Below are 27,574 nucleotides of genomic sequence, written 5' to 3' on the forward strand. Positions count from 1 at the left end.
ATCAAATGATCATATATATTGGATCCTATATATGACCATAGAAATGATCATATATAAATGATAATGTAATACCCCCCTTAGCTACCCAGGACATTTTGGGATAAGCGATGAGTTTATAGTAGAAGTTGCTCGGGAAGGTTTAAATAATGTCGTTAAAATAAAAAACCGCTGTATATTCATATATTTTTACATTAATATTCTTTTATTCAATATCACTTAAAAATTCAAATTTTCAGTATTGTCACATGAACAGTCTTGATGTTATTATGAAAATATAGGAATGATAAAAATACTAGAACTATGTCTTTTTATACTTGCGGTTGACAATCGAAAATTTATTATGATAACAATACATTCTTACGTATACTTAATTGCATATACACGTAGGAAAAATAAAAGCAAAAATCAATATATAAAATATGACTCACGATCTCATAATAAACTGCATTTGCGCTTTAAACATACATTAAAATCATTCCGGACTTACACTAATATTTATGTAACTAATCTATTTCCGAGATTCTTGGAAGTCAATTTACTACTACTTATAACTACAGCTAAAACATTAACCTAAAAGAATAGGAAGATTTAATTTTAAACAAATGCATTTCGTCACATATTCGCTAAACATCTGATGGCACAATTGAGTGGACTCGAATAGGCCCTTGTTGCACCTAGGAACCGGCCAGCACTTTACAGAAGTATTATTTTAAATTAAATTACATTTTTATCTTATGTCTAAATATTTTGTAACTTTCTGTAAAACATGTTTTACAAAATATTTAATCCAATATTATTGAACTCTCAAGATTGTTTCTCGAGTTACACTTCTCATTAAAACTTTCAATTATTTCATAGGAACTTGACGCATAAATTTATGCTAAAATCTATGGTTAAATTAAAATAATCCTTCTATAATTGAAGGCACGATTCCTGCTTAAATCTAACATAAGCTTAAAGGCAAGCGAATAAGTGTCATACATAACTGTATTGTCTTAATAGTACAAGTTTTTGTACTGCAAACTTATTTGTTATTATATTATTTTACAAAAATATTTTAAAATATTACACTAATTTTGTCACCTGATATGTATCTTGTAAAAAATCTACATTTTTTACAAAAATGTCATAAAATATTTTGATAACCAACTTGTGCCCAACACGCATACATCTCAATACTTTGGCCATTCCATTAAAACGACACAATTTAACAGTCTTCAACCAAATTAGTATGGAATATAACAATAATTGTCTAAATTGTATGTTAGCAATAAAATAAATCGTACAAAAACTAGTCGTTGTATTGTATAAAATGGCAAAAATAGTCTACGGTAAAGGAATGTCATGAACATGAATTTTATTATTTTCTATGCTATTGAACTTAAAGGAAAATAAAAAATAACATGCAGTATACGAGGTGTATCGAAAAGATACAAATATATTATATTTTGAAAAAACTTGATTGGCAGATGTATCGTTTTCTCAAAATATAACATAGTCTTTTTACCGAGCTATAACCTATAGAGCAAAGTTTGTCAATTCTTACGGTGCTTCTGTTTTGCTCTTTCACTCACCAATAAAGAGATAGCACTAATCGCGGTTGCTCTATAAGTAAACCTCAGATGTCAAAGTATTATAAAGTCGGATATACTCTTTTTATGTTTCCGTCTCTTTCGAGTATTTGATGTCGGGGTAGATTGGTGCCATTTCTAGTGTAGATGGAGCAGAAGGTGCGTTGGATTCCATGTGGATTCGACGCGATAGTTCGTCCAACACTTCGCCGAACACACGCAGAGACATATTCTGGCCCAATAGATGGAGTAAAAGGAAATCACCAACCTGAAAATAGATTTTTAACGTTAGGTTGCATTGTTTTTTTTTTTAAATAAGTTAAAGGTACAAAGGGCCACGACGGTATCATATATCGCAACATAATATATGCGTTACGTTATGAACTTATGAGTTGTGACAAAGACAGAATAAATGTTTCATACTAAAAAATATATCGGTCTCAGTCATTCAAAACGGTGCGATAACGGATGTAATATCAAGTATTGCCAGTCATCGCGACTGTTACTACTTAACACGGGCATCGTTGCAGGCTGTTGCAGGTGACTATTTTAATAGTGATAGTGGGATAAGATGAAATTCTTAAGGTTTAGAGCTTAGTTGTAGGTCTTAACTCTTGAGAAAACAAGACTTAGGGCCAGTTTCACCACTTCCTGATATGTGCCGGATAGGCTGTAGACAACTTATCTGACAGATACTCAATACTTTATCCGTCAAGTTAAGCTGTGGATAGCTTATCCGGCACTTATCAGAAACAGGCCCTTATCCTCTGAAACTATCTTAGTTTCATTCCATCTCGCTCTACCATAACTCACCTGAGTCTTCCTAACCAATGCCTCCACGCCGTTGGGAGTCCCGAAGCGGAACCGGCGCTTGAGAATGGCCTCTCGAGTGCTGGGCAGCAGGATCACAGCTGCGGAGTACACCAAGGCCAAACCAGATACCACCGATAGGATGATGAACCTAAAAATATTGCTTTGTTAGATAGGCTCACCTGTAGGTGTGGTTAAAACGCACCCACTAATCACAGTTAGGTGGTTTCTTGAAATATGACTTGAAATATTTTGAATTTTAATGCTATGCTCGATGCATTGATAAATGCATCGCTTCTTTTCTCTGTCTTTCACACACATATTATAGGAACATGATACTAGGAACCTTTCTCATAATATAAACAATCAGCAAAGGGTATACGAAATACATGCAACCAGACTATAGTTCACAGCTTATACATACCAGAACCACAGGAAAATGAAGATCTTTTCGTTCAGAATGTTGAGCGCCAAAACGCACAGCGCGTCGTGCTTCTGAATGGATCCCGAAGGACCGAACTTGTGGAATGTACACTTCGTCATTCGGGGAAACACTTCGATCTGAAAACATGCGGTTATTTTCTTTGGGTTTTGTACAAAGTTATAGTTGGGAAATAAAATCAGTAATGCTTCAATAACGTTCATTCCCTCAACAAAAAACAACTAGCTAAAAGCCGAGCTTTGTGAGGGCTCGCGTCCTCACATCTTGTCTGACTGATGAGCTAGGTACATATTATAAATAAAAATGTCTATGTTAAAGCAAATCAATAGGCGTGATAGTCTTTCCGTAAAGTGTACCACAAAATGTACAGGTTGTGGGATATAATAATTACTATAGGTAATTGTGCCTTGTGGTTATGTTGTCGGAATATGGTCAAATTATTTTTCCTCAACAAATGTCACGTAAGCATAGGCGGGTCAATCAAAGGGGTGACAGACGTGCGAGTAAGTACGCGGACTTATGGCTCGACGATCATAATCGCCTGTGTGTCAGCAAAGAGCTGCGAGCCGCGGGCCGCGAGCCGCGAGCCTGGGGGCATGGTAATCCAGTGTGAGTGATTCTCGTGTGTCGCCGACGCGAACCGAGTACCGTATGTTCGCGAACTTAAAACCCGCGTACTTTAAGTTCGTACGTCTATCAGGCACTTAAGAAACCAACTCACACAAGTTAAATCCATCGTTAATGTGTGGTCATCATAAGATAAATCTAGCACACTGTTTCATTACGTCGTAACAATACAGTAAACCACAAATTGGTTTGATTTTATGGGGTTAGAAATCCCTGGCTTTTCCTTACGTCTTAAGTTAGTAATCAATATCTTGGGTCTTACCATAGGATCCGTTCGTTGCTCCTGGTTCATGTTGGAAAACTTGACCACGTCAGTACCATAACTCAAAAACGCACCACCCAAGAAAGTGTCTAGGAAGAAAATGTTGCCAACCTGAAAATTAAAACAATTTATTGTTGCACTGTTCAGAATAAATGTGGTCAACGTATCACAAAAATGTTTAGCAATAGGGATAATGATCTATTCTTATGAATGAGCTAACTAACGATAGCTTGGCTTTACAAAAGTTTTACTTACGACATTAACGAAGTTTAGGACTTCACAGAAGAAGTAGCCAAAGGAGTAGGTGTTGTGCATATGCAGCGTGTCCAATAGGTACTGGACTAGGCGACTCTGAAAAGAGAACAGATCACATTAGTTAATACGTAAAACTGCTTCTCTATATCAGAAAGTAAGTCATCCCAAAGTATGTTGGTGACTAAGGCTTTGTTTCCACCAGAGATGTGTTGCGAGGAATATGTTTTTGAGAACCAATAGGAACGCTTCATTGACGTGAGCTTGCCATGACATGGCTCAGCGCGGCGATGCTATTGGATCTTAAAAACACATTCCTCGCAACACATCTCTGGTGGAAACGCAGCCTTATTGGATCTTCAAAGAGCCCCAAATGGATAGAAAAAGGGCATTAATCATCTACATAGGTAAAAAAAACATGTGGCCTAATTTTCGCCGTTCCTTATTGGCTTATTAAAATTCTTTATAATAATTTGTTCCCGATTAAATTACAAATGTCTTTGGCTTCTCCTTACGAGATACACAAAGGACGTCTCTTATTAGTGACGAGGTCTTATCTTAATTGTGACAATTGACGGGACTAGACGACACAGAGGCCGTATTGAAATTACTCGCATTTTTGTCGCCGCAAGCAATAATAACATTGCTCAAGATAAGGACGAAATGCTTGAAGATCTTTCGTCAGGAACTGGGTTTTTCCTTTTAATCCTTTTCCATTTTAATATGTGCGTACAGTTCTTTTGAGGTTTCCTTAAGAATAGGGAATGCCCCTTTTACAGGAGTAAATATTTTACCTGGCGGTTGGATTTGTCATCTGCCATGTTAGCCATCACACCGCGCATACCGTCGGAGATCATGCGTACTTTCCCCTCTTCCCAGTTCTTCCAGATCCAATGGGGCACGTAGAAGAGTACTCCCTGAAATACATAACGTGTCGCTTAACTTTCAACTATCAGACGCCAAGTAATAAGAAAATATCAATAATTATTAATGGATTATTTGTATGAAACTCATATAGAGTTTCATACAAATAATTCAACTTGCTCAAAAATTTTCAAGATATCTAAAGAATACTCTATAAACAGCAAGGAAATGTTGCCTTACGTGGTAAGTGCGCTATATCGCAAGGTTATGTAGTTTATCCCCTCAAAGTTTATCCACTAAATACATTATCAAGGAGGAGTTATGAAGGAGGGCAACCCTCCTTCATAACCAAGGTAATAGAAAACTTACCTGGAAGAACAGCATAAACGGCACCCATTGGTAGTAGGAATGGTGGCGTTTCTCTTCCTCGTAGTCATTTCCTAGACCTGGATGCGCGTATTTGCTGGACCCGCTGTAGGGAAGGGTAAACGTGTACGTGATCCAGCAGTATGTGTTCAGGATGTGTCCGGGAATGGCTCCATCGCTGATGCAGGATATTGGGTCACCTGGAAGCGAACAATTATGGTGATTAATATTGGAATGATGTAGGTAACGGAAGATGACTAAGTATGGACGTGGGCGGTGCCAGAACTTTTTAATTTTTAGGAATCTGGCGTTTGGTAGGTAACCTGTTATGCGGTTTAAAATGTGTCGTCTTGCAAAGATTTAAAGGAAGGAAAATGTAAGTCTTGCAAAGATATTTTAAAGAAAGGAAAATGTAAGTGAAGACATAATACGGTAGATTATTTCAGCATGAAAAGTTCTTTCAAAGATTTAAAGGAAGGAAAATGTAAGTGATGACATAATACGGTAGATTATTTCACCATGAAAACTGAAAAGCTTACGGATTTTATAAAAGTGCCGATTTACATTGATACAAGTACCAGGTGCCAGACTATGGATTTTGGATTTAAACATTTTCATACAAAACTGAATATGGATCAGTACGATCCAGAACAGATTACTGGCACTCGCTACTGTATCGATGCAAATCAGCGCTAATACACTATGTTCAACAAGAGCGTAACCGGCAAAATTTATGTTAGAAGTTAATTAAATGAATCAAAATTTATTTTATATAATTGTTTATTTATTGCTTTAAAATGCTTTGTCACTAATAAGCGGTCCAGTCCCCTCTATTATATATTATGGACTGACATCTCCGAGTCATACTTTTAATTAAATCTTCAGCGTAGTCACAGGACAATGATCTCCATATCGCTTTTATATTGCGACTTAGCTGTGCGACAGTTTTTGTATTACTCCTCCGTAGCTTTAACTTCATAAGCGCCCAAACATTTTCTATCGGGTTTGAGTCTGGTGACTGTGATGGCCAGTCTAAAACATCAATACCGTGCTCAGTCTTCTAGGCGGTGCAGACACGGCTTCGATGTTTGGGATCATTGTCCTTCTGTAAAATCCATTTTACGTTTGGGTTTTTATACAACCTTTTGGCAGATGGTAATAAAGCTTTTTCAAAAATTTTTTTCATTTTTGCTGCATCCAGTTTGCCCGTAAATACATACAAACTTCCAAAACCTTGTTTTGACAGGCACCCCCGAACATGCACCTTTGCTGGGTGTTTCACAGTGCGTACCAATAATTTGTTGCTGGAGGTTGACCAAGCACGAGATGTTATATTCGATGCCCAAAAAGAAGCTTCATCTGAAAAGACTACGTGGTCCCAGTCGCGGTCAAGATTTTCCTGCGCCCACGCCATTCTTTTTTTAATGTGATTCTCGGAGAGAAGGGATTTTTTATAGTGCTCCTGTATTTCACTTCCGATTCCGCCAGTAGATTTCTTATGGTGTTGAGAGACACATCAAGCCCAAGTTCTTACAGTTTTTCTTGAGCTGAACGTAGAGATAGCCGAGGATTTTTTTTAAACATTTGGACAATGCGCTTGTCTTCGGCAGGGGTCGTCTTTTCCATTTTCCCTCTTTTTGGCAGGTCATCAACGCTCCGGGTTTCAGAATATCGTTTCACTCACTTGCTCACGAATGCTCTTGACTTCTGCATGTATTTGGCAGCTTGAGAATGCGACATTTTTGGACCTTTTGGGTGCAAACAAAGAAACACCGCTTCATATCGTGACGCGACGGCGGTACTCATGGCGGGAAACATGTCGTCAACTCGGCGCATGCACACAGACTGCTTAGTTTTGTGCTAAGCATTTTAGACAAAGAGTCACTGAACGTGATTAAGTGTTTTTTTTCAATGTTGGTTATGGTTTTCGATGTAAAATGTCGGCTACGCTCTTGTTGAACACACTGTATATCTGATATAGATACTGTATATCAATTTTCTCACGTCCTCGACATTGAATCGCGGATGACACTAATGCAGCATCTGCCCCCACCTGTCGGCCGTGACTAACCTTGATCCTACCGAGGGATATGCACGTGTCATATCAGGATCGTGATACAAGTGCATAGGATGGGAGGATGATACTTACGTGCAGAGTGCAACTGCAGGGCTAGCATAACAACAGTAGACATGGGAAAGAATCGACATACTGACAGATTTTATTGACAAAATGGCGGATTTACATTGTCTGTCACTTTGTCTTGTCTAACTGTCACTTTGTCAATTCTTCCGTAGAAAGAAACCGTTTCTATGGTGACCATGCTACGCCAGCAGATAGATTCGTAACGGGAAATTTCCCAACAACACGCCCAAAATTATTTTCAAAATGTTTAGAGGGTTGGGTTGATGGAGTTATTTAAAGGATGCCGAATCATGCCGAACTTTGGCCGCGTTTTTTCGGCCTACTTTACACTTTGCTTATAATGTCCAGTTTAAACTATACAGTACTGATTAATAATAATTTTACAACTAAACACGTGTCTCTGTAACTATTCTAATAACCTGACACCGTCCCTGTTATAGTCCGTAAAGTCTCGTAATGGCTTTTGTTACACTTCCTTCAGCGTATTATATTCGTTCATTCAGTATTTTGTGCAGTCGACAATGTGGCATCGCGTCATTATTTAACTTTAATTCTATAATAATAAGGTCGAAAATGAGATACAAGACTGTACGTCATATTGATGAGGATTTTACAATACACTTGCTATGACAATCAAACTATTAGGCCTCATTGAGGATGGGTATTGGGTGTGTCTGAGCAGATGCGTGATATTCGACCTAATGCCATCTCGCACGCTCACTGTTCAGTGGTACTCTTATGGACTGATAGAAATTAAGATATTGGGGTCAAGAGAACTCTTTGAAGTCGAATAACAGTGTGTAGATGGAGCGTCGCTTTCGTCTCATCGAAAGTAGCAACAAAGTTAGGAAAACGAAGAAATTTCAAATTAGACTAATGTAAGAATAGAACGAGAGCTGGAGGGTCCAGAGAGTCTTTCTTAGACAATATGCTGCCTTATCACCAAACAATAATAAAACAGGTCTAAGGGTCTATACAGACGAACTGCAATCCAACCGCAAATTGCAGTTCAAGTGCAGTTTGAATGCAGTTGACACGACTGCAACAGAACTGCAAACCGTTATCAACTGCATTCAAACTGCACTTGAACTGCAATTTGCGGTTGGATTGCAGTTGAAATGCGGTCCGTCTGTATAGACCCTAACTGATTCATGACACTGTCAAATGGCTTCTGTAACACGTAAGACAAAGACAGTAACATGGATCAGTCGGCAGTCCTAACGTATTCTTCGTTTATTAAGAAGTCCGCTCTGCTGGAGTTTAACTAACGACATAGAAAAATATTAGACAGGTTTTGCGAGTTGATTAGTCCATCTAGAATTAAAAATGTACGAAAAACATCGATTAATTGATTAACTAGCGATAACTGCTACGTCACAAAACGTTTAGAGGTTATCATCAGGATGTCGGTAATTTGTTACATAATACATGATGAAGCAGTACGCAAGAATCGGGGTTCCGGTACATCACCAACTTTGTAGGTATCTGATGCTTCAAAAATGCGAGAAATGATTTCGATTTGCAGATAGTTTGAAGATTATTCGAGATTTGATGCACTTTATTAATTGGAAAATCCGTTACGTACATTTCTGTCAAGGAATTTATTGCAAACGACCAAATAGCTCGCCTGATAACAGCAGATGTACATGATCCATTAATCATTATCTACTTATATAGTATAGTGGAGGTTAACCTTCGTAATTAGTGATACAATACGAATTAATAAAATTGCTCATGTCTAATATTATATTATCATATGAATTCTTATGTAACAAGACTTACCTATTATCTTGATTTCAATTATAAGTCAATATAAATTGCATAATATTATTGTTATTTTTATTACTTCAAGTGATTTAATTACCGGATAGAATACTTCTAAGGCGAGCTCCATTGCTATAATTTATATTATTTATGTTTGTATAATATTATAATTTTTAATATTTAATTATAACATGATGGTTAAATAATTAACTGTTGGTAACCTATATAATTAGCTTCCGCTGTTAGGAACTTGAGTTAGGTTAGGATTTTGATTTTGTTGTCTGTCTGTTTGTCTGTCTTTGAAGCTTAACCGCTAAAAACTTGGAAGGCATAATATAATTTTGGTATGATGAAAGGTGAAATCTATACTTGGACAGAGGACAGTTATTGCTGCGGAATATATAGGTATAGTCAGTACTGCCGACTGCGTGACATACAAGACGAAATTGTGGATTACTATTACTACTACTTATTAATAATAATCTGTGAGATATTGTAAGGTACTAAGGTTGGGTTGCACCAACTAACTTTAACTATAACTGTAACTTTAACTACAATGCAAAATGTCAAATCTTTGGTTAAAGTTAAAAATGGACGCCATCAAGACTCCATATTTAATCATAACCTTAGAGCTCAACAAGATTTTAAATGCACGTGGCGAAAAAAGGAAGTAACGCTGTCATCATACAAATACGCCATTTTTGACAGTTCTCCTTTACCAGCAGCACCCCCGCCCACGTTCATTTATAACCTTGTTGGACTAGCTGTCATCTGTCAATTTCTCCGGTTTAGCCTTAACTATAACCATAACTTTAACCACGCCTCTGGTGCAACCCAACCTAAGAACTTAAGAAGTAATATATCAATTAACATTTTCACCTCAATTATGGCGCCTTGTCTACAGGTTTCGCATTACGAGACATACTACATAGACATCAATTGAAGGCGTACGCTCTAATTAGTAATTAGCTAGCATTTAGCATCGTTAGAGTCATAAAGCTTCTATTACACACTTCATGCAGAATGGAGTGATGACAGCTTTAAAGGGCCCCACACATTAACAGTTCGCCGGCAGGCTACCGCCTGGCAGTTAATCGGAAAAGACCACAGACTCACAGTTCCCCTGACGATTTTGTAGATTTTGATCGACGATTGACCGTCGATCAAAATCTACAAAATCGTCAGGGGACTGTCAGGCAGCCTGCCGACCAGCCTGCAGGCGGACAGCGGACTGTATCAACATAACTTGGTTGACTACGGAAACCTAAAACGGAACCCTAACCAGCAGATTTTTTGTATATTGATAGGTTAATAATTATATTTTTTGAAAGTAATTGTCCTAGGGAACCCGGACTATGATGTCAATGCAATTGTAAGAAATGTTCTTATAGGAACCTACTTAAAATTACTATACATCTTATTTTTGGATACAAAACTCCTTACATCATTATATTTTATGCATTTATGAAATACTTACCATAAATATGAAAATTCGTAATGTTTCGTCGAACACGCACTGAGGTCTGAGACTCGATTTCATTGGAAGTCGTTTAATCGCTCAATTCGATTGCTGAACGTAAATCGATTAAATTCGGATAAACCTAACCTTGATTGTGGCCTTATGAGCTTTTTTCAATTGTTTTTATGGCTCTATTCGACGTTTTGTTCTATTTTGTGCCAATTTGCGTTTGTTTACAATGACATGAGTATTGGGTACGTCCAATATGATTCATAGTTTAGTTTCAATAATAATTTTGTTGAATTGCAAAGCTTATCGACATTTCAACAACTGCGTAAAACTTTTGTCATCGTAGGCTATTTGGTTGGTTTACATTTTACAAATACGATTTGTTGTAATTACGAGTACTAATAATATTTTGGACGCAACAAATATATTGGAAAATACCTAAAAAACACAGTTTGGACAACCCTAGTCAAATCGAAAAGAATTTACTCTAACCTTAAGTTAAAAAACTAGTAAAGCTGAAGAAGTTAACAGAATGAAAAGTCTAGAAAAATATAATAAAATCTATACCACTTAAGTCTTAATACTTGGTATCTCTTGAAAGCACACTCTTGAAAGTAGTATAGTAATAACGACAACTCAAGTTACTGCCATACAATATTTCATCATAGTTCGGTTAGTAGTTTTTACGAAAATTGTAACATTTATTTAGTAACTTTGGGTTTATATTATGTATTAGCATTTTCTATGACAACTTTTCAGCGAAATGGCAACCCTAGATCTTCAACAATCACGTTGGACAAATACTAAATATTTACGTTTTGATTCACACGTGGAGGATAATGTGGGTCTAATACATGAATTCAGGTTATATTTGTGATGGAAATAAACGTCGTTGACAGAAGGGTCGACACGTGTGGAGTGACCTGGTTAGGGTAGTTTATGATACTTTATTATGAAATTTTGAAAGGACATAGGCAGTTTATGCCTTTAAATAAAAATAACTAAAGGCATACCTACTCTGTTTTGCTTAGCTACTGCCTACTCAATACTCAATACAATAAGGAAAATTACAAAAATCATTTTTGTGGAATTCAAACAATGATGTAGTCCTGTTAAAAGTAACATTTTAGACTAGGCGTTTCGCGCGGCTTCGCCCGCGTTCAGGGACTCTGCCAAGTGCCGGAACCGCACACTTTACCCCAAAATAGTAGCCTATGTCCTTCTCTGTGCTCTGCTCTATATTTTGCAAAGTAGTTCGGGAGATCAGAGGGGCTAAAATGGTCGCTTTGAAGAATCATGATATGAATCATACTATGATTTATTTTTCTAAAATCGCAAAATGCAACTCTGCTTGCAATTCATTTTTGTATTTTTGTACTGATTTGACATTTGTCAGTTTGACAGTTTTGACAATTTATTTGCTGAATTGATTGAGAGGAATCGCCAAATGTGACCATTTTAGCCCCGCAGCGCGTTCAAACACACAAACAACTTTATAATATAAGTAAAGACAAGTAAAGATTGCAATATTAAGTTTTCTTATAAAGACTGTTCATAGATTCCAATCTACTGACCGTTGATCGAAGTCAATTGAACAACCTTTAACAATGGCTAATGACGTTAATATCCACTTATGTTCATCATCATCACTCTCGAGCAGTGATCACGTGTTTACCTTATGTGGTTAGTTTGTGTGTCAGGGCGAACTGCGGTACTAAAGTTCAAGCGAACACCTGTCGCCGTTCTTAGCAGCAGATGTGAGTCGCTTATTCATCATCATGATTATCAATATCGCCATCATCATCATCATCACCATCAACACTACCTCCTAATACTTATCATACAAAAGGGATGTTACTGGTGTAGCGCTGTGTGACAAAATAACGCTTGTCTAAGTTTTTTAAGAGCCCATGCTGGGCAAAGGCCTCCCCCAAGGTTTTCCACTTCTCTCGATCTATTAGTTATATATCTACTTTAAATATTGATTCTATTTTTAGAATAAGAGTTACGACTATTAATAAGCAATAAAGTGGATTACTAGGTAAGGCACCTTTTAGTGTAGGTTCCAATGACTTGTAAATTATTTTTTTAGAGTTTCCACAAAATGTATATTCACTGAATAGACAATTTCATTTGTCCTCGATAAAATAGCTGATGAAAATAAAAGTTTGACAAAACAATGCCTAATTAATAATCGTTTTTTAACCGCTCTTACACAATCGTTGGGCACGTAACGTACAATACTGCAAAACTCTGACATTTAGTCATGTACGTTTAAAAGAGTTCTCTATGTTAATTTTAAGTTTGTTGCAGTTGCAGTTATTTTTTATTTGTGCAATCCATATCTACATAATTCCATTTCATAAACAGGAAACGCATATTAGCTATCCTTTGCAACGCTAATCATTTTTAAACTAACATAACATAATGTTACAGATAAAGTTGTAAAAAGTTTACGTAAAGTAGCATCCTACTGGGTTCAGAGTTATTTGCCATTTCTCAAAAACGTATATAAAATTCCAGTTGTGAAAGAAACTAGTAACCGACAAATAATAATATAAAATATGATCTAGACGGTACCGGTTTAGAGAAAGCTATGTCGTCTCGTCTAGACTCAGAACGAGTTGTAAAAATATTGCATAAACGGATTTACCAGATTAGAGAGGAATTCACGATTATACATGATCCGTTGTAGTGTGGTATTGTCGCTTTAAACAGATAGTCGAGAAAATCCGAAAAATTATTCTTTCGTAAACCTAGGCTACTTCCTGACTTGTCACCCTGAGTTTGAAACCTACACCAGCCGTGGACGATGAAACTGCGATGTCCAAATTAAAAGTAGATAATATAATCTATTCCAGAGGTTCTTAACCGGTGCCGCGGTGGTCCGCGGACCGCTGTGGTCCCTGAAGGCATTCCAAGTGGTCCGCGAAGTCATCCTAATAATATGTGACGTGACATAATCAGTCGAGTCGTAACAACTTTTAGATTTTTGCCAAATAAAAAATAAATGAGTGCTAATTATAAAGTTGTGCTTGTCTTCTTTATGAAACAATTCTTAATTTTGATAAACCAACTGGGTGGTCCCCGGCAATACAGAAATTTGGTAAAACGGTCCCTCATTACTAAAAGGTTAAGAACCACTGTTCTATTCTATGAACACTTGCTTCATCAGAGGATTTGATTTCTTTGGTGTAATGCACGAAGTAATATAACAATTCCACTTCTATCCTAACACATTACTGCGAAAACATAGTCATGTTATTAAAAATAAGTACGTTCACAAACCAAAGGACTCATAAGGAGTTAAGTACAAGACTGAGTCTGAGTATTACAAAAGGAATTGTGTCACGACTTCACGGTTTTAAATTATGCTATCGATAATCTTTATCGGCTGTGTTTTGTTTAGCTGCACCTGGCTCGCAGATGTGAGCTATTGCTAAGCAGTTTATGCTGCGTCAATAGAACCATATTCACGAATCATATTATGAAATTATATACCGACGACATTCGATAGCTCGGTAACTGGGTGTCTTGTTGTCATCTGCAACTTTCTTTGAAGGGATCATCTTATGATCCAGAAAATATTGATTTCGTTAATTTTGGCTTTAATTGGAAGTAAAGCTTATAGATTATAGAGACAATTTTTAATTGGTTGTTTCAATGATATTCTATGTTACTAACGTAACTAGATTGGAAGTTTACGGTAGCAACGCGTTGCCACTTCGAAGATGCCTGCAGGCATATCTCACATACATAATGACATAACGAATATATGACTTGACATTGTCTTTTGAACAAAAAAGTGGTTACGCATTTCTGAGAATCTTTTGTAAGACATTGCTACTCTAGTATTTTAGAAACTCATTGGGTTGTTTATATTTGAATTGCATCAATGAAATTTGATTCAAATTAATATGATACCTAATTGATATGTTACAAGAAAAACAAAAAATTCGTAAAGCTACTTTCTAGCGGCTGCAACAAAATGTCATCCAGACCATTATCACGATGATTATCATAATTAAATAATGACTAACTTATCTTCAGCTTTCCAAACGACAAAACGTCTATCGTAACTGGAATTCGCAGTATTGTGATTCACGCTTTTAGCGGACATTTAAATAATATGTGGGCAAAAATCCAAAAGGAACAAAACGGCAATCCTTCTGATTCATCACCATGTTATCTTCGCAACACTGTGATTTTAGAATCCGAGCCAGATTGATTCGCAAACAAAAGCTGACTTGCACGGATCTGGGTTACTGGCTTACTGCTTATCCTTTGTCAAAATATAATGTCTTCCCTTTCATTCACGACGAATGAGATAATGCTTAAACCAGGGTTAACTTAAACCTAAACCTGAGCAAGTGGACCTTACAGTAGCAAAATTATCATTTAAGTTGACGCGTAATGAATTACGAGAGAGCTACTGATATCTGTTGAAACTTTCCTTTAGCAAGTAATAAATAACTTCCAAACCTGTCTTACAATTTATGGTAGCCTGTGGGAGGTAAACCACAGAGATTTTTTGTACACAAATGCTTCAAGCCCTCTGGCAATAGAAGCAAAAATACAAAATTAAATCTGCTATCAATCTTGTTAAGTCATTGTTGAACAAGCGAAACGAAAAACTTAGTCATCCATACTAATATCCATACTTCCATACTTCCATATCCATACTAATATTATAAATGTGGAAGTGTGTCTGTCTGTCTGTCTGTCTGTTACCTCTTCACGCCCAAACCGCTGGACCGATTTTCCTGAAATTTGGCATGGAGATACTTTGAGTCCCAGGAAAGGACATAGGATACTTTTTATCCCGAAAAAATGTACGGTTCCGCCGCGATAAACGAGTTTTGGCGCAACGGAGTTGCGAGCGTCATCTAGTTGCTTATAAGTTATAACTGTAGGAGGTAGTCATTCTTCCAGGAAAATCGGTTAACGCTGTTTACAGCCTACAGCCTTGCTAAATATATTCAATACTTTCACTGCGTGTCGTACGAAACATAATACCAAGGCTACCAAATTTCGCCCTGGGCGGTAAGATTGGCAATTTGATTTATTAACGCCTAATTAGAAACTAACACACGAGCATATCCGATACTGGCCATGTGGCTTCTGTTTTTGACCCTCATGTTCCTTCGAGTTTTTTTTTCTGAACAAACGTACTATTACGAAAATAGAACACATAAATGGGTCCGATACGATAAGTTCACTAGGTTAGTGTAATATAAACATATCGTTGATTGTAATTTGTACCAGATGTCACAATATATTACATCATGATATCCAGATTCGGGAAGGGAAATCAGATTTTAATTCTGAAATTGTTCTACTAGTTACTTTTAAAATGTGAAGTGATTTATGGTTATTATAGCTTGTGTTATTGTAAGTTCTAGTACTACGATAGATACAGCTGTATCAAAACTAAGTGATATCACTTTAGGGTATGCATTTTGCACTTGTAGAGTGTACTTACTGTAAAAGTACAACTGAAGTAGTATTTTTATTACTTTTGTATTGGAAAATTCATGACGCTGAGGCGCTTGCCCAGGCAAATCACAAAAAAAAAATGCCCTTTCAATGCTGATTGCTGATACTTTCACGGTGACCTAAATACAAGTGACACATCACAATCCCTAAAGTATTAACACTTAGCTTGGTTACACACTATATACTACACTAAATTTAAAATGTATCTATGAATATCGCGTCGTTTATTGATCTCAATGATCGATATCGCGTCACGTATTTACTCGGTGCTTACTGCTTGTGCTAATATTTGACGTATCGGCTGGTGACGTATAACTGTTACATTACCCGGTCAGAGGAGGAACAATGAACTGAAAATGACTCAGTTTACCGTATCACCCAGACCGACTGTTTTCATGACTAGGTTTATAGGTCAAGTTTTTTGGTCAATATCAACTTTCATTGTAGTGTACCTCCTTTCTATGGCTTGTTTGCTTATCGTAATTAAAGGATATCCTATTTGGTAAATGAATTTGGTTTTCCAAGTAGCGGATTTTTGCGAAGTCACGAATTTTTGCATTTGTTTTTTTTTTATCAGGATGGGTAATTAGAATCCTTGTACTTATACTGTCTTAATGGTCGATGATTTTTTTTGGCAATAGTTATGAACGTATCTTACAAGTAAACAAAAAATTTAAAGAAGTCATTCAATTAAAAGTCTACGTACGGTACTACGTTTATAAAGTAACACGGAATTAACTTTTTTGTTTAAAAGCCTAATTAATTCAGGGTCGTGTTATGATGGCAGACGCTTTATTCTTTTGTTTCCAACATGCTGATTTTAACAGGCCCATTGTCAAGATCGAAGATTTAAAATAAAAACCATAATCTCACAGATCAATAAACAGATGACACTTGTAGAAGAAAAGCAGAAAGGACTTACCAATGAGATTGTTAGCGGTGACGAGTATGCAACACAGGAACATGATGGCCGATGTTATCCTATAGTGCATCCTGAAGGCCATGTTGTCGATGACAGCCTTGTCGATGAGGTAGCGGACTTTGACGAAGCCCGCCACCGCCGAGGCCATACCGAAGATCGCCATCTTGGTCCCTTTCTTCTACCTCTGGAAGAAATAAAAGTCAAGGTGAATCGATTTTACATTTCGCAATCCGATCCGATGCGACCCGCTGAATGCGGGACAGGTAAAAAATCTCTGGAATGCAGGCCTCGTTAGCTTGCGCACAGTTCTCTTATTGGTCGATTTGGAATTCCTTTGTCAATTATTCTGGATTATCTCCGTTATTTTATTGTTAATATTTTCCTTAATTTAGTTTAACTTTACTCATAATAAGTGTTAAAAAGTAACATGCCAAATACGGTATCTGTGGCGTAATAAATACTTATTACTTCGATCGAGCAATATCGCGCCTTCTCCTTTTATGATTGTATGTCGCCACTGCTGCATTACATCAACGATAATTATTATTATGACCTAATATTGAAAAAGCTCTCAGTCGGTCGGCGGACGACCGTCTGAATCGATCGTATCGACTGCTTATTTAACGTGTCTTAGAACGTCATTTTCACATTCATTGACCCCAAACCACGAATGCCTCTCGCCCACGCGTAATAAATTCAAATTTTTTGTTACTGGCCAACATTTGCATACCTCCTATGTTCGTATCGTAAATTGCAGGAATAAGAGACCATTCTTCATAAATGGATCCAACCTTGACGACTTCTTGATCGTTCCTACGCGTTATCATGTGGCCGAGATAAATTAAGAGTAACGGGGGACCGGGCAATAGCAATTTATTATTTAATTGTTTACGAACGCGGAGGTACTACCGAACTTAATGAGGTCTATTTCGCCTCACCTACCGTGACTAATGGGCGTAATAGCGTTTAGAGTCTGATCGCGTATTCGGTTTGAGCTTTATCACGTAAATCTTATGGTGGGAATGGTTGAGCTTGTGCAGGACATGCGGCGACGCGGGTCGTCGACCGGGGCCGACCGAGAGGGGAGGGAGGGGGGAAGACCGCAGTTTGGTGCAAGCAGCGGTCTTTAAAGGCTCATTATCCACTAGGATCGCAGACGACGTGTGAACTAAAAACATGCGTCGTCATCGTATTCGTTAGTACCATAGATAAACGTTGAAGGTACACACGTTCTATGTTAAATAATATTTTGACGAGAAAGTATCACGATGTAACTTAGAGTCAAAAACGCCTTCGACCTTATAAAAGCTAATATCGTGCCAACATTCAAGTTCTTTCCAAACAGCGAACAAGAGTCATAGACACCCGGCCCACATGTATTGTACATACCACCTACTTTCCAGTATTCAATTGCATAGCATTAGCGTTACAAAAAACAACGCTTGAACCAGTAACAAACTTTTGCATTTAGGTACTTACTAAACAAGTAACTAGGAAGTGTAAATTCATTATAAAAAGTAGACACAATAGCTGTGTTTAAAATATTTAAACCAAATCATTAAATAGACTGTTGTTTTAAATTAGTCCTTCGGACGTGTGTTTTATAATTTCCAAGAAACGTCTCAAGGGGTGTAGCGAATTTGAACAAGGAACCAGTTTTCTCAGATTGCATAGCAACCATTCCTGTTTGATGCATTGGTTTCTTGACTTGTCGATATATTCGATACCACCTCTTTATAAATAAATTCAAATAAATTTTCGTTTGGACCTTGATCGAAATATTCTATTTGAATGTAAAAACATCTTCAGATTTTCACTTTTAATCCTAATGTTCGTCAATTTGTTTGAAATTAATAAACATTTTATATCCATATCTGTCTCGTTTAAGCTCTCAATAATGTAGTTGTAGAGGAAGCGTGGTTTAGTTTACGAATGTAATAGCTCATTTTACGACTAACGCTGCTTAAGTTATTCGATCTTTACTACTATTTCCTCAGTAGGGCAATGATCTCTCAAACTTCTAAACCACATAAATCTTTTAAAAGCTGTCCAACAGTTGTTTAAAATGCGGATTTATGTTCCAAGTAGCCAAACGGCAGCGGAATTTATTTACCGAATCTGAATATGAATAAATTTTACGTAATAATTTAGTGAATCCTCACGTTACATACGAGTAACCCCCAGGCAACGAGCTCATTATTTATAGAGAACATTAACCTTACTTATACGACCTTAATTTTGAATATATTAGTTTAAATTTTGAAGTTAAACCTGGTTTACACGATTTTTAAAGCGAAATTTGAAGCCATCTGTGATAATGAACAATAACTGGAGCATTTTAAATGTCCTTCAAAATATGAAAGTGTAATATTACAAAATATATTATAGCAATTTGCAATTCATTCAATGCAAATACCTACTGCAATGCATGCATTCAAAATATATCGAAAGTTTTAAAATGTTTGGTCTAATAATTCGTCTGGAATTTAGAATTAAGTACACGTATTTAATTAAAAGTAAATTTTAAAAAGTTGAAACTAATAATTATGATGAAAACATTATTTTAAATAAGTAAAATGTTAATATTTTAAAAGCTAGAAGATGTAATCTGAAATCTTAACGCCACGCGCGGTTGGAACGAAAGTAAAATTTAGGATCCGAATGCGTGTTACATAAAAATCCAGAAACAGTAACAGAGAGTGTGAACAGCTGCCGGGCACGCGTCGGATCTTATCAATGGTCTCTAATTGCGGTGGCCGGTGGACGCCATGACTCCATGAGCATCGCTGTGAGAACGTTCCCTCAAATGCCAGTGCACGACATGGGAACACTTTTTATGACTATTGTAACCTTTCCTAGATATCCGACAGTACAACAATGTATCGAACTTTCTGTTTTCCAAACAATTCATAACAAAGGTTAAACTTTGATTTCGATTAGGCCTTCGATTGCGTACATCATAACAAGTTTGTTGGAAAGTTGAATGGTCTTGTTAAATGTACATGATCACACTATCCGTTAGTCGGGCGTCTTGTAATTAACTCCATTGACTGCTGCGCCGCTCCACATTGTTTGGATTGTAGAAATAAAACACGTGACCTACGCATGCAATAGTAATTATGAGTAGATCATAATAGAATTTACAATAATCATGATTTTACTGTCAGCGGGTACGTATGCTGAGTAATTCTTTTACAGGGTAATTCTTTGATATTTGCTGAGATTGTAATTCGTAATATAATATTTTGTTTGTATTTTTAGAGGAATATCTATCGCCTTATTAGTACTTTACTCATGTGTGAATAAAAATGTTTTAAATTAAACAATGTATTTTTTTATTATTTTAACTTACCATCAATGTAGTATAAAATTATTTTATCTAAAAAATATCTTTGGAAAAATAATCTGTAAATCTACAGATTATTTTTTCCAAAATTGGGAAGGTGTTTTATGACTTTTCAAATTTTTATCAAGTGTAACTATTTTTAGGTACTTATTTAATAGTAGTTAATTTTGTACTTGAAGTGCCCTTAAATATGTCAGCTAGATAATCATTGTGTACACAGATAAGCCATATTTGGTCATCATAATATGCTTTGACGCTTGTGTCTGTCGCAGAATCATAGTATGGAAACGTACTTGATAAATTTGGTTCTGGAAATTTTTGATTATTTGCATTGATAGTATTTGCTAACAGACAACAATATTTTACTGGTGATGAATTTTATTTTGTGACGTCTGCTTTTACTTCTTTACTCATACTTACCAGAGGAAGTGTTATATTTTAATGCCCGTATGTATTATTTTGGAAGTTACTTTAGCTTTTGTCATAATATTAGTGTAGAATGTAGTAAAATTGTTGAAATATGTCTTACTATATTCATTATTCATTTAAGTATTTATCTGTAGAAAAGAAATGTTTACTAAAGAATTTTACCATTCACGAACCAAAAACGAATTTTGCTTATAAACATTAAAAAAAAACGAAATTAATGGTTAGAACTTAGAGGTTTACAAATTACAAGTGATTTGTTAAGTTTTTTTTGTAAAAGTTTGTTGCGTAAGTGAATGACGTGATTATTAATCGAATATGTCAGATAAAAAATCGTTTGATTTTAAGACTAACCCTACCTTACCACCGAGTAATATACAGTTTTGCATAGATATAAGTTCTCGACATCGTAACTTAATATGTGTTATATCCTTGGATGTACAAGCTGTATTAAAAACATTGTGGTTTTGTATTAATTATATACAGACCACAGATATCAGAATTATTAACACAGTCAAAAAGTAATTGTTTACCTTTTAGAATACTGTTGAAATTATTGGAGAGAGATTAATAACGTTTCATATAAAAATTTAGATGTTCAGGACCATAACGAATTCAAAATATGTACATATTTACAAATATTTTGATCAGTTACTTGTTAAGTATTTTAAAACAAATGCAATGTCTCAACAAGTTCTTTGATAATCGTGACAGTATTTCGTCTCGTTGATTATAAATATATCTCTGCTGGAGCTAATAAAACCATAACTGTACCTCGCCGTGAAAGTAAACTTTTCGTTGCATCATAAGATGTTTTAAATGTGACTCATCAGCCTTTGCAAAGTTTTGACAAAGGTATTTAGGTCTGAGCTTAAAGGTTGTAAGTTTTTATAGTTGACATGACTGAGTCCAGAATTTTATTAAATAATAAAAATAATAAAATACAGTTGATGTCGTTTTGATATTATAGCTACTTTAACTTGGGTGTTGACAAATTTTAATAGACTTAACTGTAGCTCAACTGTTTGTTTGTAACATGTGTTTATTGATATTAATCCATGTTTTAACTTCTATATGGATATCATAATAATTATATTCTCGCATTACTGACTAAAATTAAGTATGCTGTAAACGTGACTTTGAAATGAAAACTTCAATTAATTTCTTAATTTATTTGTGTCTGACAAGTATGGGCTTCCTATATCCAATGGTTTTTTAATCACTAATGTTGCTACTGGTCGTTTATATCTCCAACATTATGCACGGATGACATAAGATAGGGGTTATCGTTCGTTCAGAGATCGACCATGCAGGTGGTGAGCATAAGCCGTGACAACAATTCCCTTGTGGTTCTTATAACTTGAAGTAAAAAATTATTCATCCCTCGATCGTGGAAAAACGAGACACAATAGAATTTCTATTGTGTCTCGGTCACCGGTGACCGTATGGGGCTTATTGAAATATGGATAACTTAAAATAATTTTCATATGTGCATTGAATACAGGTGGTTTGTCAGAACTTATTCCTAAGATTTTTAGATAAAGAAAATAGACTAGTTTTAATCTAGTTTCTGGAAGTGAACTGGTTCCATAAGTATTGGAATAACGGTGTCCAAAATAAAATTAATAGCTCTGTTAAATACCTATTTTACAGTCAGTTGTCGTACCGAATAATATGCACTAGTTGTGGCCGACATGGGAACAATATTCCCGAACCGTGTCCAGCATATTTGTTATTTAAATATGTTTCGAGAATTCGTGTCTCGTACCCGCACGGAATAAATGCTGTTCAAATGTCGGTTTACGGTTTATTTACTTTCATAAATAAGTGTGACAGCGAAGCTATCATCACATCTAGAGGTTATTTGGCCAATAAGCTATCTATAAAACTGTCTGTAATGTCTTTCGTTATCGACTGTTTATAATTAACGTTTCAACAATTAAATTAATGGAACAATTCAATTTTATTAATTGTTTCATTAGGTAATTCTCACGATGTATTAGGCAAATATTTTTTTACACACCTCTCAAAAACTTCTTGTTAATTTTCTTTGTTTTTGTAAATTGTTCCGATATTGCATCATGATAGGGGTTTCGGGGTTATTTTGAATTTTTTGTCGTTTTTTTATTAATTTCTTACGTCAAATGTTACAATTAACCTTAAAAAGTTTTCTGTATGAACATTATATACTGCGTTAAAAGTAGGTCTCATATTATTATGTTTTGAGTTAACAATCAATTTTAAACATTTTAATTTAAAATGTGACACAATGATACCAAAAAAACTCCAGGTATTGACAACATTTTTCGATTATTTTAAGTTCCAATGCAAGTTTAACAACTCGTTTGAATATTCAGTAACAAAGAGATGCACTCGGTCAACAGTCGAGCCAGGTAAAGGTGGCCACACGGGTTGGCTTATTGCTACCTGGGTTAACTTGTAACACATCCGTACTTACTCGTTTTCTAAATTATGTCAGTACACGGGCGACGTTCAACCGACCGCCCAAACGAGAAAGCGAATCGAACAAAAAAGCCTATATGACACGAGGCTTTGTTCCTGCACATATTCATATGCCGTCAAACTGGATTCCTACGTTGTCGATAGCCGCAAAGCGTATCTTAATGCAACCGAGCTTTTGTGGCATAACTTACCTTTTCAAAAGTAACTGTTACTCCGCCCGCCGAGAATTCGTCGACGTCTACCGCTTCGATAACTTACAAAATGCACAGCCTAAATTTCGGTAGCTCTACGTCGATTTTACATCATAACATCTGGATGTAGAGACGTCTATTTTTTTTAAACGAACTACAGAACGAGCGACGCACAACACACCTGCTGCTCACGAGTAGGGGACGCGAACTGGAAAGGGTACCACACGGCCCGAGCGTCGACTTGCGCTCGCAATAAACTGAACTCCAGCAGCGTATGCGCATCCTCCGTCTCTTTCGTGTCCACGCCGGCCGTCTAGTCTATCTCTCTCTACGGGTACATGTCCAAGTAAAATGCACAGTAGTCGATCTCTAGAATTCACCCGGGGAACGAGTTTTGTCTCGACTCGGATATCGACTACATTTCTTCGCGCGACGAGATTTCATATGCCAATTTTTTTGCCGAGCCTCATTACGTATCTGTAAAGTGGAAATGGCTTGTAATGAATCATTGACAAGACAAGTCGTTTATTAATTAAATACGTAACTTAAATGTTAATTCTTATTTAAAAATCTGAAAGTTAATAATTTTAGGATTCTTTGCAAAAATTTTAATCCCTTCATTTTTTTTATATGATTTTAAAAAATTGCAGAAGTATTTTTTGCTGTTGTGCCTGTTTATTTAAATATTTTGAGTAATTTTTAATCATGACTGGTCAGTGGTCTCTTTGGCACTTTCATTGTTTCCGGTTCTTTTTATAATAGCATCTTTGCCTACTCATGTATCTGTCCTACGCTAAATTTTCGTCAAGCTTTTCTGTAATTTATTGCTTTTGTTTGTTTCATGAAGATATAATTAGGTCTTAAAAATGTTAAAACGATCGTATCATTTACAACCCTCTCAATTTCTGTACGTCCTTATTGATCACCAACTGTTTCATCATACTTTGAAATAGCATATTATAATTATTGTTGTATGACTTATATTTTTTTACAATAGGCCCATTTTTTCTGTCATTATAGGACCGTTATATTTGCAGTGTTAAGTTTGCAAGTTCATTGAGTCTTGAGACAGGTCGTTGTTCCTATCATTAAAAGTTCTATTGATATTGTTTTTATCTGACGGTATTTCTTCCTATTTGCTGTAGTCACTGAATCGATTTTTCTTTTCAAATGCTATGTTTTATTATTTCCTTTTTTCTGGTTTTATTACTGTCGTATGTGGAAAGTTTAAAAGCTCGTCAAGAATTTTTCTGTTGATTCATATAAATTTATTGGCCTGTTACGATGATAATTAAATCATTAACGAGCATAAAACTTGTTCTCACGCCGACAATCATAAATATTAATTAAATTTTACCATCGCATAATCTTAAGATATTGCTACCTATCATGCAGCATGCATTAGATGCTAATTTTATGCAAGTGATGTTTAAAATATGTTTTTTTTTTAATTATATTAGCCTAGTTTTTAAAAAAGTAATCAACATTTCCTGATTGTAAAACAACCTAAATAATGTTTGAAAATTCTACACCTAAAAGTAGAGCTTCAGAACGTAACGTATGAAATAAAAATATAAAATATAAAGTTACGTTAAATATACAAACTGTTTGTATTAATTTGCTGGATGGCTTTGAATCTAGATCCTGAGTCCAATGGATCTTCTAATGCGTCTGCAAAATTTAAATGATACAATCTCTACTTTGCCCAGTCAATTTCTGCGTTCGTGATAAGAATTTTAGTAGAAAAACAAGCGTGTCCTCATTACAAAGATCAACAAAGATGGACCTCGCAATTAATAATAATTTATCGGCCACAAAAGGTCTCGATGTCTCGGCCTGAGGTCAGCTTCGAGTCTCGCCATTGGTTCATGTACCGTCTACCTGTTAGCTGTTACACGGTATGGCCCATTTTTTCTACGCCTAAAATGACTAATTAATCGATGATCTTTCATCAGCAAATACCTGGTCCTGGACCGTCTTCATGGTTATTGTGCTTCACTAAAATCTTTACTTCATACTTATAAAGTCATAACCAACCAAAAACTAAATAAATCATTATTCGGACTTTATTCTGTAACTACCTTATTAATTTTAATTCTCTATAGCATATATTATGTAACAAAACAAACATGATTTGACAATTCTATAATCATACACTACGATTAATTGTTTTGGCTTGAATATCCTGTGTACAGTATTGAGGTTGTGTTGCTAATTAACGGTGAAATTCTAGTTTAGTTTGATTTGCAATCTCTATTGTCCTTTCGATAAATATTTATGAGCATTTTTGTAACAGATATTTTCCTTTTATTTTTACACCACTTTTATCTTTAATTCAATTATAGTAAGGGTCTCTTTCCATTAGCGTATCTTGTTTATGTGTTACTTCGCAAAGTTACTGTTTTGTGTTATATGCAAATTCGAAATCGCCCCGCCAACGTTACCCTGAGCTGAGCATAATTGAGGTGCATGTAACACAAATGAATAATTAATGTTTCTTCATAAAGATAACGTAGTTAAATTTACCTTGAGTTCATAAAAATACATTTTAAATATTTATAAAGTTATGATTATAATTTATGAGATTGAGTAATTTACTACCGATACCATGTCGCGACTCACGGCATGCCTATTGCTAACAGAAATACGAAGGCAAATATTTTGTTCATGCAAATTTTTTATTACCAACGAATATAGTGATCACAGGTCGGCTTGGCATAACATCCGGCTTATTTAAATTCTGTCAGCATCTCGGCTCATAGACATCCCACCAAAAACACATTTTAAAAATGTAGAGCCAAGTTCCATACAAACAATATTCTTGTCTATGGACTTCGCCGTAAAAAGGACGGAGATCTAAATGAGTGTCAAGTTCTATGGAAAATTGAAATATGTATGTATAGGAACCAAATAACATTATGAACAAAGAATAGTCTATTTCTTTGCTTTACTGAATATCTATCTATAACTATTGACGCTATTTAAATAATGTGAGATCTTAAACTAGATTGGATCTAACTCGCGTCTCATTATATAAGCCAAATTTGAAACGTTTATTGTGAAATAGTTTCTGAATTATGAGGGGGTTAAAAGTAGCAATATGACTCATATTGCTACTTTTAACCCCCTCATAAGAAGCTCGTGCAATATGACACACGGTGCTGCTCGCCAGTTCTGTTATGCTGGAACTTGGCTTGACACGCTACCGCGTGTCTAGTTATGGTGCAGCAATTATTTCTGAGTAACGTTTTATTAATCAAGATAAAGCTAATGAAATAAAAGTTGATCCAATCGAGATGAAATTGGACGAGTCGGTGACAGGACATGATGCCGCGGTCGAGCCAGACTCATCGCACATTTCCGCCAGTGGAACCAGTTACGAGACCGTTATGCGATGGAATTGACGCTGAAACACACTCACGACGAAACTTAAGTAAATATTAAATACCAATTGCGAAATACAAGAGTTTATTGGACATAGAAGAAAGATATGTAAGAAAATTTCTATGAAAGACATTTCATAATATATTCCGTTTCGTATATTATGATTTTCATGCAGAAGGCAGCCTATAGACTTGATTTCATATAAAGAATGTTTTACATAATATCTATAAGTACATAATAAAATACAAATTGTATTTTTTCCCTAATGGGTCAAAGACATCTGAAAGGTCAACAATATCGTAAATTAAGACATACAAAGTATTAAATCACTTAAAATAAAATAAAACTTCTCCTTAATCCTTAAGAACATTGACATTTTTTGCACCTCTTCGCATTATTAGCACATTTATTTCGAGTAGTAGTGTATAATGGATGTAGTCGATTTTGTATTTTATGTGCATTGTTTTAAGGTTAGTTCTTTATTGGCTGTTTTGGTCATGCAAACATTTGCGTTGTAGCTTGTAAGCTCGTCTGGACTGGTAATTACTTTATTATGCTATCGCACGTTTTTTTAGCAATCTAGTCTTTTGACATAAATCTTGGATGTTCCACGATTTACGAAACAGACAATTTGTTTAATTTGTCGAATTTCTAAATCTAAATCTGGATTGTGAATTTTTATATTCGCTCCAAGGAACTCGTTTCGTTTTCGATTAGTTATATTATTTCCTTTTTTTCTGGTCGTTATCTTTGTTTTAGATTTTTTTATTTAGAAGA

At 35.6% G+C, this 27,574-nt stretch overlaps 2 protein-coding genes across 5 annotated transcripts in view; one reads left to right on the forward strand and one right to left on the reverse strand.

Moving 5' to 3' along the window:
- The window catches only part of LOC121730837 (dedicator of cytokinesis protein 4), a 57,985-nt gene that overhangs the window by 4,799 nt on the left and 25,612 nt on the right, over nucleotides 1-27,574 (forward strand). The gene's annotated exons all lie outside the window — the stretch shown is intronic.
- LOC121730838 (innexin inx3) lies at nucleotides 206-23,658 on the reverse strand. 3 transcript variants are annotated; one of them, XM_042120020.1, is made up of 10 exons: nucleotides 23,414-23,658; nucleotides 16,988-17,171; nucleotides 5,198-5,394; nucleotides 4,759-4,881; nucleotides 3,968-4,063; nucleotides 3,713-3,823; nucleotides 2,806-2,942; nucleotides 2,385-2,532; nucleotides 1,829-1,839; nucleotides 206-1,731 (listed from the first exon to the last, which is right to left on the reverse strand). In XM_042120020.1, exons 2-10 carry the CDS (start codon nucleotides 17,148-17,150, stop codon nucleotides 1,710-1,712), a joined length of 1,008 nt encoding a protein of 335 aa, XP_041975954.1. In that variant the 5' UTR covers nucleotides 17,151-17,171; nucleotides 23,414-23,658; the 3' UTR covers nucleotides 206-1,709. The 3 variants fall into 3 exon arrangements, with proteins under 3 accessions (XP_041975954.1, XP_041975952.1, XP_041975953.1); XM_042120018.1 differs by having other exon boundaries at nucleotides 206-1,839; nucleotides 23,414-23,657; XM_042120019.1 differs by having other exon boundaries at nucleotides 206-1,839; nucleotides 23,595-23,614.

Source organism: Aricia agestis, chromosome 10 (assembly GCF_905147365.1).
Source record: "Aricia agestis chromosome 10, ilAriAges1.1, whole genome shotgun sequence".
Lineage (NCBI taxonomy): Eukaryota > Metazoa > Arthropoda > Insecta > Lepidoptera > Lycaenidae > Aricia > Aricia agestis.